Below are 11513 nucleotides of genomic sequence, written 5' to 3'. Positions count from 1 at the left end.
TGCTGGTGCGCCAAGGTCCTGCAGACCTTGCCCTGCTTTTGAGAGCCTCCTGTCCTCTGGGTACAGATGCCACACACTGTCAGGACTTAGGAGTCTGGGCTCCTGGTCACCTCCACTCTCAGACACAGGCATCCAGGTCCCAGGCCCTCCTCCCAGACCCAGGATCCAGGCTCCCAGCCCCTCCCACTTCAGACCCGGGAGTCCCCGCCCCCAGCCCCGCCCATGCCCCTCTCCCCGCTCCTTGCAGCCCCGCCCTGCTCCGCTCACCTCGTCAGCTCACACCCTCCTCCTCGGATCCTCGTCCTAGTCGTCCTCCAGCGCCGAGTACTCCTGCGTGAAGGGTACGGCTCCCTGGGCCGAATGGAAGCGCAGGCGGTAGAGCAGCCGCACCCACTGGCCGAACTTGCGGTCGCGGGTCTCCGGCGGGGCCCGCAGCTGCAGGTAGAAGGCGCGGCCGGTGCGGAACTTGACCTTCAGTTGCCAGCGGCTTTCGTCGTGGACGAAGAGCTGGACGAACTGCAAGGGGAACAGCCTGGCGGGCGGAAGGGGAGGCCTCAGCGTCTTATCCTCCCCGGCTTCACAGCGCCCACCCCAGCGCCCCTCTCCCCGCCCGGAAGGATCCTTTTCCACTTTCTCTGCCTCTTGCATTTTATCCATCCCCAATTTTCTTCCATACACAGAGCCCATCCGTGTCTCCCGCTGGTCCTCCCTCCTAAACGCGAAACTCAGATTGCTGCTTACTTGAAATTTCCATTTGTATGTTGGATCGACATCGGATACATAAAATGTCCAACAGCCAAATTCCTGACCTTCCGCCAACCCCAAAGCTTCACCTCTTCGTCTTCCCCATCTTAACAACATCCTCCCACTTGCTCAGTCAGAAACCGCGGGAGGCGACTTTTTCCCATTCTCAGCCAATCCTACCAAATCCTGATGGCTCCACTGTTAAACCGTAGTCACAGTCCGACGATTTCCAAGTCCCTCCACCAGCCGCCCCCGACCCCCGCCGTCCAGCCACCGTAATTTCCCGCCTTTACCCCCAGTCTGTTCCCACGCGGCCGCCAGAGGGCGCCAATCAACACCCGCGTTAGCTCAAATCCCTCCCGGGGCTCAGAGTAAAAGCAGAGTCCTCGCCTTGACTACAAGGCCCTGCGGGACCTGCCCCTTTGGTTCCCTCTCTGCCCCCCACCCCCACCCACTCTCCTCGCTTACTCGGCTCCAGCCATACTGGTCTCACTGTCCCATAAACACCTGCGAGGCTTGGTCCTACCTCAGGACCTTCGCACAGGCCGTTCCCTCTGTCATCCTCCAGCCGCCCCCATAGCTTGGCCCCTTCCTCTCTTAGAGAAGATCTGTTTACAACCTCCAGCCTATATACAACTACATTCGCCCTTGCAGACCTCTCCATGCCCACCCCCATGCCCCATCTGTCTCCACAGACCTCACCCACTGGACAAATCGACATCTATTCTGTCTGCTTTCCTAGTAGGAGGTGAGCTTGAGGGCAGAGATTTTTGGTCCAATTTTGTTCAGTGCTGCTTCCGTAGTACCCAGAGCTGACCCATGGTCAGTGCTGAGTGAATGCTTGTGGAGTATCTGAATAAAGGAATGGCTCAGGCCTCCAGCCTGATTCAAGGTCCAACAAGGCAGTGGAGGAAACAATCCAGACAGGATGGGTAACTTGGCCCAGATCACACAGCAGGGTCTTGAAGCCAAGTCTTACCTATGTTCTTAACAACACTGGGTAGCCACATACGACTCCCCTCAGGCCCTCCAAGACTACCTCTAGAAACTGGTCTTACAGACACCCTCGCAGCTGAGCACATGGATGTCCCCTGCCTGCCACACTGGTTGTCACCCCAAGGCACAGGACACATCAGAGTCCCTCAGTAGGCAACTCGATCTATTAGTATGTTCCCCAAATGGAAGAATAACAGCTGACATTTCCAGAGCGCATACTCTGTGCCAAGTGCTGTTCCAAGAGTTTTACAGACATTTACTTAGTTTATCCCCTGACAGCCCTGGAAGGTGGGCTCTCCTCTTATCCTCATGTTGCCGACGAGGAAACTGAGGCCCAGATGGGTAGGAAACTTGGCCAAAGACAGTGAAGAAGAGGTGAAGCCAGGATTTGAAACCAGGCCGTCTGAAGGCAGCCATTTGTTTAAGGATATTCCCTATTACATCCTCACAGCAAGAGGCTGGATGCAAGCTAGGTGTCCATGGGGACGGAGTCTGTTGAATTGTATGTGTCCAAAAATGGATCTGTGCGCACTGGCATAGAATCACTAAGGGCTGGAAGCTGGTCAGAAGTGAGGGGCTGGGGGATGTGTCTTGAGGCTGAGCTGACAGAGCAAGCTCAATGATTTTACGTCGATGGTATGTTTTCTCTGGGGCTGGGAGGGGAGAGTGCTGAAGGAGATGGTGAGGGTCAAACCCCCCCTCTCAGCACCATCCTTAGCATCCTTCCAGCTGCAGGTTGTGACTCATATGGTGGGATACAATTAGCACTGAAAAGAAAAGGAAGATGGTAGAGAGTGTCCCAGTACAAGGTTCCGGCATCAGAATACTGCTTTGTGAAATGTTTTAAACTTATTCGGGGGGGATAAATAAAGGCTGTAAGTGGCATCAAGTTTGTTCAGGTCAGAAGCAGATTCTACCACCAAATGAGTTACATCCAAAATTGCAGACAGGGGCTTCCCTGGTGGCGCAGTGGTTGAGAGTCCGCCTGCCGATGCAGGGGACACGGGTTCGTGACCTGGTTCCGGGAAGATCCCACATGCTGCGGAGTGGCTGGGCCCGTGGGCCATGGCCACTGAGCCTGCGCATCCGGAGCCTGTGCTCCGCAACGGGAGAGGCCACAACAGTGAGAGGCCCGCATACCGCAAAACAAAACAAAATTGCAGACAAAGGATTGTGTGCGTGCGTGCGTGTGTGTGTGTGTGTGTGTGACAATGTGACTCCATCCTTCCTTCCCTCCCTTCCCCCATCCCCCTTACTTTCATTATCTGTGAGATGTAGCCAAAAAGTGAAAGCCACCAGCAGAATGTTTCTGGAAATATACTCTATGCCTGTAAATGTCTTGGTATTTGCAGCTGGAGTTGGAGACAGGAGCCTAGGATGGAAGAAAGGTGTATTTTGTGCTCTGTGTGTTTTGTACCTTGGAGTGTATTTGCATTACTTTTTCAATCTAAAAAACGAAGACCTGAAGGGGCAGTGTGGAGTGTGGCCCAGGAGCTCCAGAATCTTGAGGTCAGCAGTCCTGAGGAGCCCAAGGTTCTGATCCCAGGCCACCCCTGACCCACTGTGGGACCCTGGGCAAGTGGCTCCCCTCTCTGGACCTCAGTTTTTTTTATGGATGGGCCTAAGGGGCCCCACCATATGACAGTAGGAGGTCAGAGAAGAGATGATGTGCATGGTCAAGGGGACGCCTGGCATGCAGTAAGTGCTGCATAAATGGTCATTCTCCTGATTCCTGCCAGGGTGTAGCTGAGGACAGTCCCCCTCATGTCTATCTATCCCTGATTCCTGGCTCCTGTGGATGGCCCTGTCCTTGTTCTCCTGGGTGGACAGTAGCCCAGAGAAGGCTAGCAGCCATCCATGGCTCCTGGCCCTGGAGGTCGTGTGGGTGAAAGGAGGTGCTGCAGGGGGCCTAGGATGCCCAGAGCTGGGGAGGAAGGAGTTCTAGGCTGGGGTGGGGGCAGTCACCCAAAGAGCTGCAGGCATCCGTTCTCCTTGGCAGGGCCCGCCAGAAGCAACAGGTCTGGGAGTTCCAGGGCTGGACTGGAGGCTGCCACCCCCATGGTGACCTTGTTGGCAACTTCTCCTAACCGGGTCACCTGGGGCCGGGGGGGTCAGAGGTTAGAAGCCAGATAGATGGGGGGCGGGATTGGGGAGGGATCAGGAATTTTGGTAGGGTTAAGGGTCAGAAACCAAGTAAGTTAACCACCAAGATGGGGATCAGAGATCCTGGGGTCAAAGGTCAAGAGTCATATGGGTATGAAGTCAGGGAAAATGGACCGAGGGAATCAAAGGCCAGGGTTCATAGGGAAGCAGGAATTTCAGGAGGTGGGCATTAGGGGGAGTGATCAGAAATAGGGCGAACAGAGGTTCCCCAAGTCAGGAGGCCGGGGCTCAGGCCTGGGCTCGGAGGGCCCTGGGGCTCCACACCTGCACGAAGTTGCTCTCAAAGATGGGTAAATCCCGCAGCTGGTCGAACTCGCCGCTCAGGAGATGGCGTTGGAGCCGTCCCGGCCGGCGCGTGGGACAGGCTGGAACCAGGGGGCGTTCTACATGGGCGGCAAAGTTCGCAGCTCTGTTCCAGGAGGCTGGGCCAAGGTCCCCGGGTCAGCCCCGCGCTGAGGGTAGAGGGTTCCCGGCTACCGGTCTCCGTATCGCAGGCTCCATCCCTCGCCTGGTTCCCTCACCTGGTCCAACCCCTCCAGGACCGGCTCCGCCTCTCATCTGCCATCCCACCTGGTCCCGCCTCACCTGCTCCGCTAGGGGCCGGCTTAAGCTCGTGCGACCGGTTCATCGCAACGCCCCGCCCCTTGGGGGGAGTGGAGGGAGGCGCCCACGGAGAAAACGGGAGGGCGGGGCCCCGGGCTCTGTGACGTCACAACGCGACGGACCGGGTTTGCGTCACGGAGGAGACGTCCGCGATTGTGGCGTCATCCAAGGGGCGGTGCCCGGAGACCCGGATGGAGCGGCGCCCGCCCCGTGACGTCAGGCGCCGGTAGCGGGCGGGCGCTAGTGCGCAGACGCAAAGAGCCGGCGCAGGCGCACGGGCGACGGGATGCGGGCCGTTCCTCCCGGCGTGCTCCGCGGCGCCCGGCTCACTCCAGCCCCTTGGCTGGTGGGACGGGTCCGAAATGGCCGCGCCCGGCGCTGGGGCGACTCGGCTGCTCCTGCTCTTGCTGATGGCGGCAGCAGCCCCCAGCCGGGCGCGGGGTAGTGGTTGCCGGTCCGGGGCCGCTGTGCGGGGGGTGAGTGCTTATTCGCTGTGCACATAGGGCGGGGTTGACGGAAATCGTGGGTCTCGGGCCTTTAGGTCGGTTAAGGTGGGAACGAAGTTGCGCAGGACCGAGAGGGAAGACGAGGTAAAAGAACCGGGGAAAGCGAGGCTGCAGTTCTGCGCATTCATGAGGCCGCACAACTGGGAGAAAGCGAGAGGATAGTTAGGAAGGCTTTAGCTCGTGAATATGCATAAGGGGGCGGGGCTCATTATGGGATTTTGCCATCCCCTTTCTGGGCCTTAGCTAATCCCATTTTGGTTTTGTATTTTTTGTTTTTTGCGGTACGCGGGCCTCTCACCGTTGTGGCCTCTCCCGCTGCGGAGCACAGGCTCCGGACGCGCAGGCCCAGCGGCCGTGGCTCACGGGCCCAGCCGCTCCGCGGCATGGGGGATCCTCGCGGACCGGGGCACGAACCCGTGTCTCCTGCAGCGGCAGGCGGACTCTCAACCACTGCGCCACCAGGGAAGCCCCCTAATCCCATTTTGGGATGGGACTTTGGCACCTGGGCGTTGGGTGCGGTGAAAACGAGGCTGCACCGAAAGAGAAGGTTGGGGCAAGAACTTCCTTAACATTCGGACGCTAGGGATCGTCAGTCATGAATATGTTTGAGGAGGTGTGGCCCGGGTGGAATCTTGGCAAATCAGACGTCGGGGTGGCTAAAATTAAAGAGGCGGCGGGGGGGGGGGGCTCTCGGAGGAGTTCCGCCTCCCGAATATGCATGAGGAGGGCGGGATCTTGAGCTCGCGGATTAAAATCTGGAACGAGGTAGCGCAGGCTTGAGGGCGTAGAGAGTTAGGAGAGATGTGGAGAGTTGGAGAAAAGGCAGGCATGGAATCTTGAATGTGCTTGAGAGGGGTGGAACTCGGGCGGCATCGTGGCTATTGGGGCTGTGAAGGTGAAAACGAGGTCACGTGGATATTAGCTTGGGAAGGATGCCTTTTAACTCATGAATAATTATGATGCTAGGTGTGAAAGTGACCTGGAGATAGTTGCCTTGGAAACGAGGTTCCGCTATTTTGCAGGCTCTGGTTGTCTCTGGCCCGTCCAGATCATGAATTTTCATGAAATGGGCGGTTCCCGGTGGAATAGTGGGCAAGCGTCAGTGTTTGGATATGGGTATGGAAATAAGGCTCCTGCTGCAGTCTGCGGGTCTGTCTGTCCTGGGGTCCGCGGGTCCTGCCGGACTGAGGGCTCTGATGGTCCTTACCTGGGGCCCTCTCTGTCACCTGCAGGCAGGGGCGGAAAGTCGAGAGGGTGAGGGCTGCGGCGCCGTGGGGCTGCTGCTGGAGCACTCATTTGAGATCGGTGAGTCCAGCAACGTCCTGACCCGGACGCTTACCCAGTGACCTGTGTCAGGAACTCGGGTGCCACTCAGCGTGAGACACGCCATCCATTCACTTACAGCTTTGCACTTGGGAGTGTGTTTGCATTACACTGGGGAGGTGGGGGGCGGCGGCGAACAGAAGCTCTGTCTTTGAAGACTCCCATACCTGTAAGATAAATGCCAGTTTCAGAAAGGTCGGTATGGCAGTAATAACCTCAGAGCAGACTTTGACCAATTGCCCCATGCCCTTCCCTAGTGGTTAGATGTATTAACTCAAACATCTATATTAACTCAGACATCCTCAGAATAGTCACCCAAAATAGGTGTTAGGGATAACCCCATTTTCCAGAAGAGGAAACTGAGGCGCAGAGGGATACCAGACAAGGTCCTTTTACAAGTGAATGGTAGAGGTGGGACCTTCTCTAAAGCCCAGCTTAAACTGCCACATTTCAGGCAGGCATCCAGACTCCCAGAGCATAGATGTCAGTGTGGCCCAGGGGCTCATAACCGAGTCTGAGGCCCCAAGCTCTGGGGGCATCTGTTTTAAACACTGAAGCTCGGACCCTCTGCAGACCTCCCCAGTCAGACCCTGGCACTTGCCCAAGAAAGCCCGGTGGTTGGGAGCTCCTGAGCTCTGCAGCCCCTGTGTTCCATAGCTGGGGAAACTGAGGCCCACTTAAGTCACGTGAGCGACTCTGGGTCACCTGGCAAGGAAGAGGCAGGGCTTCAGAGACATGTGGGGCTGTCCCCAGTTTTTAGGTGGGAAGATGGGGGCTCGGGATGGGAAAGCAACCTGGTCACTGCGAGGGCTGACGTCCAGGCTCCCGCACAGATGAAAGTGCCCACTTCCGGAAGCGGGGCTCGCTGCTCTGGAACCAGCAAGATGGCACCTTGTCTTTGTCGCAGCGGCAGCTCAGTGAGGAGGAGCGGGGCCAGCTCCGGGTGAGGACGGGACCCCCCGCTTTGCTGGGGCTGGGGGCACGTGCCTCAGAGCACAAACACGCGTACGTCGGGGGCCTCCGCGTGAGCTGTTTCCTCTGCGCGGCACACTCTCTTCCCCGCGGTTTTCATACAGTCGGCTCCTCTCGCTCCGCTAGATTCAGCCAAGGTGCTTCACACTTAGTGCAAGATTTGCTTGTGAGGAGAAAGGGATTCCCACGGCAGCCATGGTTAAGCAGGAGAACGTTACCTCTCCTGTGGCCCTGCTTTGTGGCCTCCTCCAGGTCCGCCTGGGTCCTCCCTAGGGATGCTGTGGGGCTGGCGGGGGCAGCGGGGAGGTTCCAGGCAGCAAGGTAGAGGAGGGGAAGAAGGAGGGCCAGAGGGAACAGCCGGCTTTGGGGGAAAGCTCGAGAAAGCTGCCACAATCCATTTCCACTCCGTCCCTTTGACCAGTTGGAGCTGCAAGGGAAGCTGGGGACGCAGGCTTTATTCTGGGCGGCTGCGGGCCCATGGGTGCCAGCGCTGTGGGAGAGATCAGGCTGAGGCCCGCCCTGGCCAGCCTTCCTGCGTGGTGCCCACGTGATTCCTGTCACAGTCGCCCACAGTGAGAACTAGCCGCTCATATAACCGGGGAGGTCGGGTGTGGGGCTGGACCCAGACCTGCGGGAAGTGTCCTCGGGACTTACTCTGTCACTGGGCTGGCCTCTGTTCTCCTCGTGGTGGTCTCCCCCCGGGTGGGGCACCCAGTGGGAGGAGTCTTGGGCTTGGCCGGGCCAGGGAGTGGGGAGTGCAGGCTGGGCGAGACTGGGGAAGGGCCTTCCTGGTTGTGGGCCCAGTGGGTGTCCAGACCGGGTGGGGGCTGGGCACTGTCCCTCTCACTGCCACCCTCCCCTCTCTGCCCTGCAGGATGTGGCGGCGCTGAACGGCCTGTACCGTGTCCGGATTCCACGACGGCCTGGGGCCCCTGACGGCCCAGAATCTGGTGGCTACGTCTCCTCCTTTGTCCCCGCGGTGAGTCGGTGATGAGGTCAGCCCCCGTCCTTGCTTTTCCCGCCCGCTCTAGCCTGGGTTCTACCCTTTGGCGCTCCAGCATTTAAGGACCTCGCCTTGCCCTCAAGGGTCTCCTGGGCTGGAGGGGGACAATCCAGTTGGTGGGCCCTGGGGAGGCCGTTGCTTCTGCTGGAGGTTGGCAGGGGGCCATGGAGGGCTTTGAAAGATGCTTTGGGCGCCCTGTGGGGTGGGGAAGGAGGCTTGAGGGGGGTGGCTGGTGTCAGCGAGGCCTGGGCAGCAGCCCCTGCTGGCCTCCCTCCTCTCACCCCCCTCCTCTCCTCCCCCAGTGCTCCCTGGTAGAGTCGCACCTCTCGGACCAGCTGACCCTGCACGTGGACGTGGCCGGCAACGTGGTGGGGGTGTCTGTGGTGACATACCCTGGGGGCTGCCGGGGCCACGAGGTGGAGGACGTGGACCTGGAGCTGTTCAACACCTCAGTGCAGCTGCAGCCGCCGGTCCCGGCGCCAGGGTGAGTACGGGTGCGGGGCGGTGGGCAGAGCCAGCCCTGTCCCCGCTGGACCGGCCTTCCGCTGCCTCTCACTCTGGCCCTGCCCCTCCCCCCCCCTTCCAGGGTGCCGCGGGGTCTCCCGGCCCCTCATCCCCTCTCCTCCTTCTACCCCCACCCACAGGCCCGAGACAGCAGCCTTCATCGAGCGCTTGGAGATGGAGCAGGCCCAGAAGGCCAAGAACCCCCAGGAGCAGAAGTCCTTTTTCGCGAAATATGTGAGTGGGGTTCTGCCCGCCCCCGGCCCCTTCCCCAGCGGCTCCCCTCTCCCATCCTGAGCCCCCCTGCCCTGCTCCCCTCGCCCACGGCCCTCCGCTGGGCCTCCAGTGTGGAGGGCCTGCTTGGCTCCTCCGGCGTGTCTATGCGCGTCCTCCTGGCCCCTGGCTTGAGCCAAGGCCTGGACAGAGGGGTGAGGATTGGAGCCCCGCACCCTGGCCTGCCGGCGTCGGCTTGTGGCGGTGCTCACGGGGCATCCGGTCTCAGCAAGTGGCCGGCCCGGAGCTGGGCAGTGAGGGGGACTGGGGACAGTCCCTTGGGTGCCGCGCTGGAGCACACAAAGCACAGGCAGTGTCAGGCTTGCCTGTTGGGAGGGAGCGCACTGAGGAGGGTGTGGTCAAGGGAGGGGCGGGGTCCGACCTTGGAGGAGGCTGGGACCAAGGTCTGGGGGAGAGGATGAGGCCTGAAGCAGGCTGTGAGGCTGGGGTGTGGGGGGCACACGGCAGAGACCTCGAAGGAACAGGGAGGTTTGGAAAGGAGGGAGCGGGTGGGCTCCGCCAGCCAGGCCGGGGGGGTGGGTGGTGGGGCTGTGCCGGGAGGTGCCCCGGAGGCTGGGAGCTGGCAGCTGAGGGTGAGCCTGTGCTGCTAGAGCAGCTCTTGAGGCCCAGGGCCCTGGGCGCTGGGGGTGCTGGGGCTGGAGGAGGTGGTCCCACCCCAGGCAAGGGCAGGGGACAGTGGAAGCCAGTGTGGCTGGGCCCTCGGGGCCTCGGGTGGGAGGATGCCGAGCCTGACTGTGCTGAGCGCCGTGTGCGTGGGGCCTTGGTTAGTGTGCCGGGAGCTCCTGATGTCAGGAGAGCCTAACTGCCGAGCTGCGGGGAAACTGAGGCCCAGAGAGGCTGAGAGCTCGCCCACCCCTGGCTCTGCCCTCCCTGATGGCCGCGGGACGCCACAGCCGCCACTGGCCCTGACCTGCGCCCCCTCCCTCCTCAGTGGCACCTCATCCTGGGGGGGGCCGTGTTGCTCACAGCCCTGCGTCCTGCTGCCCCCGGGCTTGCACCGCCACCGCACGAGGCCTGAGTGAGGACCGAGCCCCCTCCCGCCTCCCCCATCCCTGCACCCCGCCAGCCCTTCCCCAACCCGTAGTGGAGTAGGGGACCTGGGCCCCCTTCCCTCACTGCCTCCCCTCACGCTGGCCCCCGCCTTCCCCACCCTGGGCCGGACACTGCTTATTCTCCCCTCTCTTCTCTCTGTCTCCCCGTTTGTCCGTCTGTCCTTCTGCCATCCTGTCTGGCTCACAGTGGATGTACATCATTCCCGTGGTCCTGTTCCTCATGATGTCGGGAGCACCAGACGCCGGGGGCCAGGGCGGGGGCGGCGGCGGCGGCGGAGGCGGTGGCCGGTGAGGGGCCCAGGGTCCGTGAGTGCCCCGTCCTCTTTCGCTCAGCGGACGCCCTTCCTGCCCAGCGTGCTCGTGTCCTTGGTCATCACGGAAGGATTTGCCGGCCCCTCCTGTCTCCCCGTCGCATGAGGGTAGGAGAGCGCCCCCTCCCCAGGAGTCCCTTCCCTCTGGGCCTTGGCGTCACTGGTGGCGGAAGGGCGGCAGGTTCTGGGTCCTGCTGCACCCCGCCCTCCCCTGTGGCCCCGCTGTAGCCCCAGAGGCTTCCCTTTGCCACAGGATAGAGCCCAAGCTCCTGGTCCAGCTCTGACCTCACTTCTGGTTCCCCCCACCCCACCCCCTGAGGCCTGCAGTTTGGGAACATGCCTAGTTCTCTCCAGCCGCTGTGCCTTTGTCGTGGTCTTCTCGCCCTGCCTGGCCAGGTTAGATGATACCCCTAACTTGTCTGACACTGGATTGGGACACCAGCCTCCTGTCTGTCTGCCCTTGAGGGCACCCTGGGGCTCCTCGCAGCCCAGAGCTGGCACAGAGCAGGGGTGGGCTGGCCACGGGTGCCCCCTTTTCCATCCCTCCGTGCAGCCCTGTCCCCTGTTTTGGCCTATATCTGCCCACGGCTGTTAGTGGGAGTTGAGAGTTCCTGCCATCAGGATGCCAGGCCCTCCATAGGCTTCTGGGCTTGAAGAAGTGATGTTGAAAGTCAAAACAAACGTTTAGTGGAGTCAGGGGCCAGATGATGTAAATAGAATCCCTTTCCTGGCCTGGGTATCTTCCCTGGGACTTTGCTGGGTCCTTGCTATCTATCTCCCCTCCTCCTTTTGTCTGTTTAAAAACACTGACAAGGCAACATATTGAAATAGGTAAACATTTTGGAAAGTTACAACTTGCAGCAACCCAGTGCAACTGTTGACTTGGCTAAGAGGCGGTCAGGATGTACCGGCACTGCTGAGTTCCCCTGGTCACTGTGTGTGCTATTCAGAAACACCAAAAAATGGCCGCCGTTGTCATGGTAACAGCTGCGTCAGGCTCCACGGTGTCTGTATAGCAGTTTATTAAACTGTCCCCCAAACGTTC

At 60.4% G+C, this 11513-nt stretch overlaps 2 protein-coding genes across 2 annotated transcripts; one reads left to right on the top strand and one right to left on the bottom strand.

Annotated features, from left to right (window-relative positions):
- Window positions 1-303: 303 nt before the first annotated feature.
- GARIN5A (golgi associated RAB2 interactor 5A) lies at window positions 304-4531 on the bottom strand. Its single transcript, XM_065899562.1, has 4 exons — window positions 4435-4531; window positions 4168-4286; window positions 3706-3836; window positions 304-532 (listed from the first exon to the last, which is right to left on the bottom strand). Exons 1-4 carry the CDS (start codon window positions 4529-4531, stop codon window positions 304-306), a joined length of 576 nt encoding a protein of 191 aa, XP_065755634.1.
- A 337-nt stretch (window positions 4532-4868) lies between these two features.
- EMC10 (ER membrane protein complex subunit 10) lies at window positions 4869-10123 on the top strand. Its single transcript, XM_065899546.1, has 7 exons — window positions 4869-4982; window positions 6245-6317; window positions 7169-7278; window positions 8182-8286; window positions 8613-8794; window positions 8955-9048; window positions 10037-10123. The coding sequence occupies exons 1-7, from the start codon at window positions 4869-4871 to the stop codon at window positions 10121-10123; spliced, it is 765 nt and encodes a 254-aa protein (XP_065755618.1).
- The last annotated feature ends 1390 nt before the right edge of the window (window positions 10124-11513 follow it).

This window comes from Phocoena phocoena, chromosome 20 (assembly GCF_963924675.1).
Source record: "Phocoena phocoena chromosome 20, mPhoPho1.1, whole genome shotgun sequence".
NCBI classification, from domain to species: Eukaryota; Metazoa; Chordata; class Mammalia; order Artiodactyla; family Phocoenidae; genus Phocoena; species Phocoena phocoena.
Note: the sequence above shows the minus strand (reverse complement) of the source record. Positions and strands in the feature narration are given on the sequence as shown.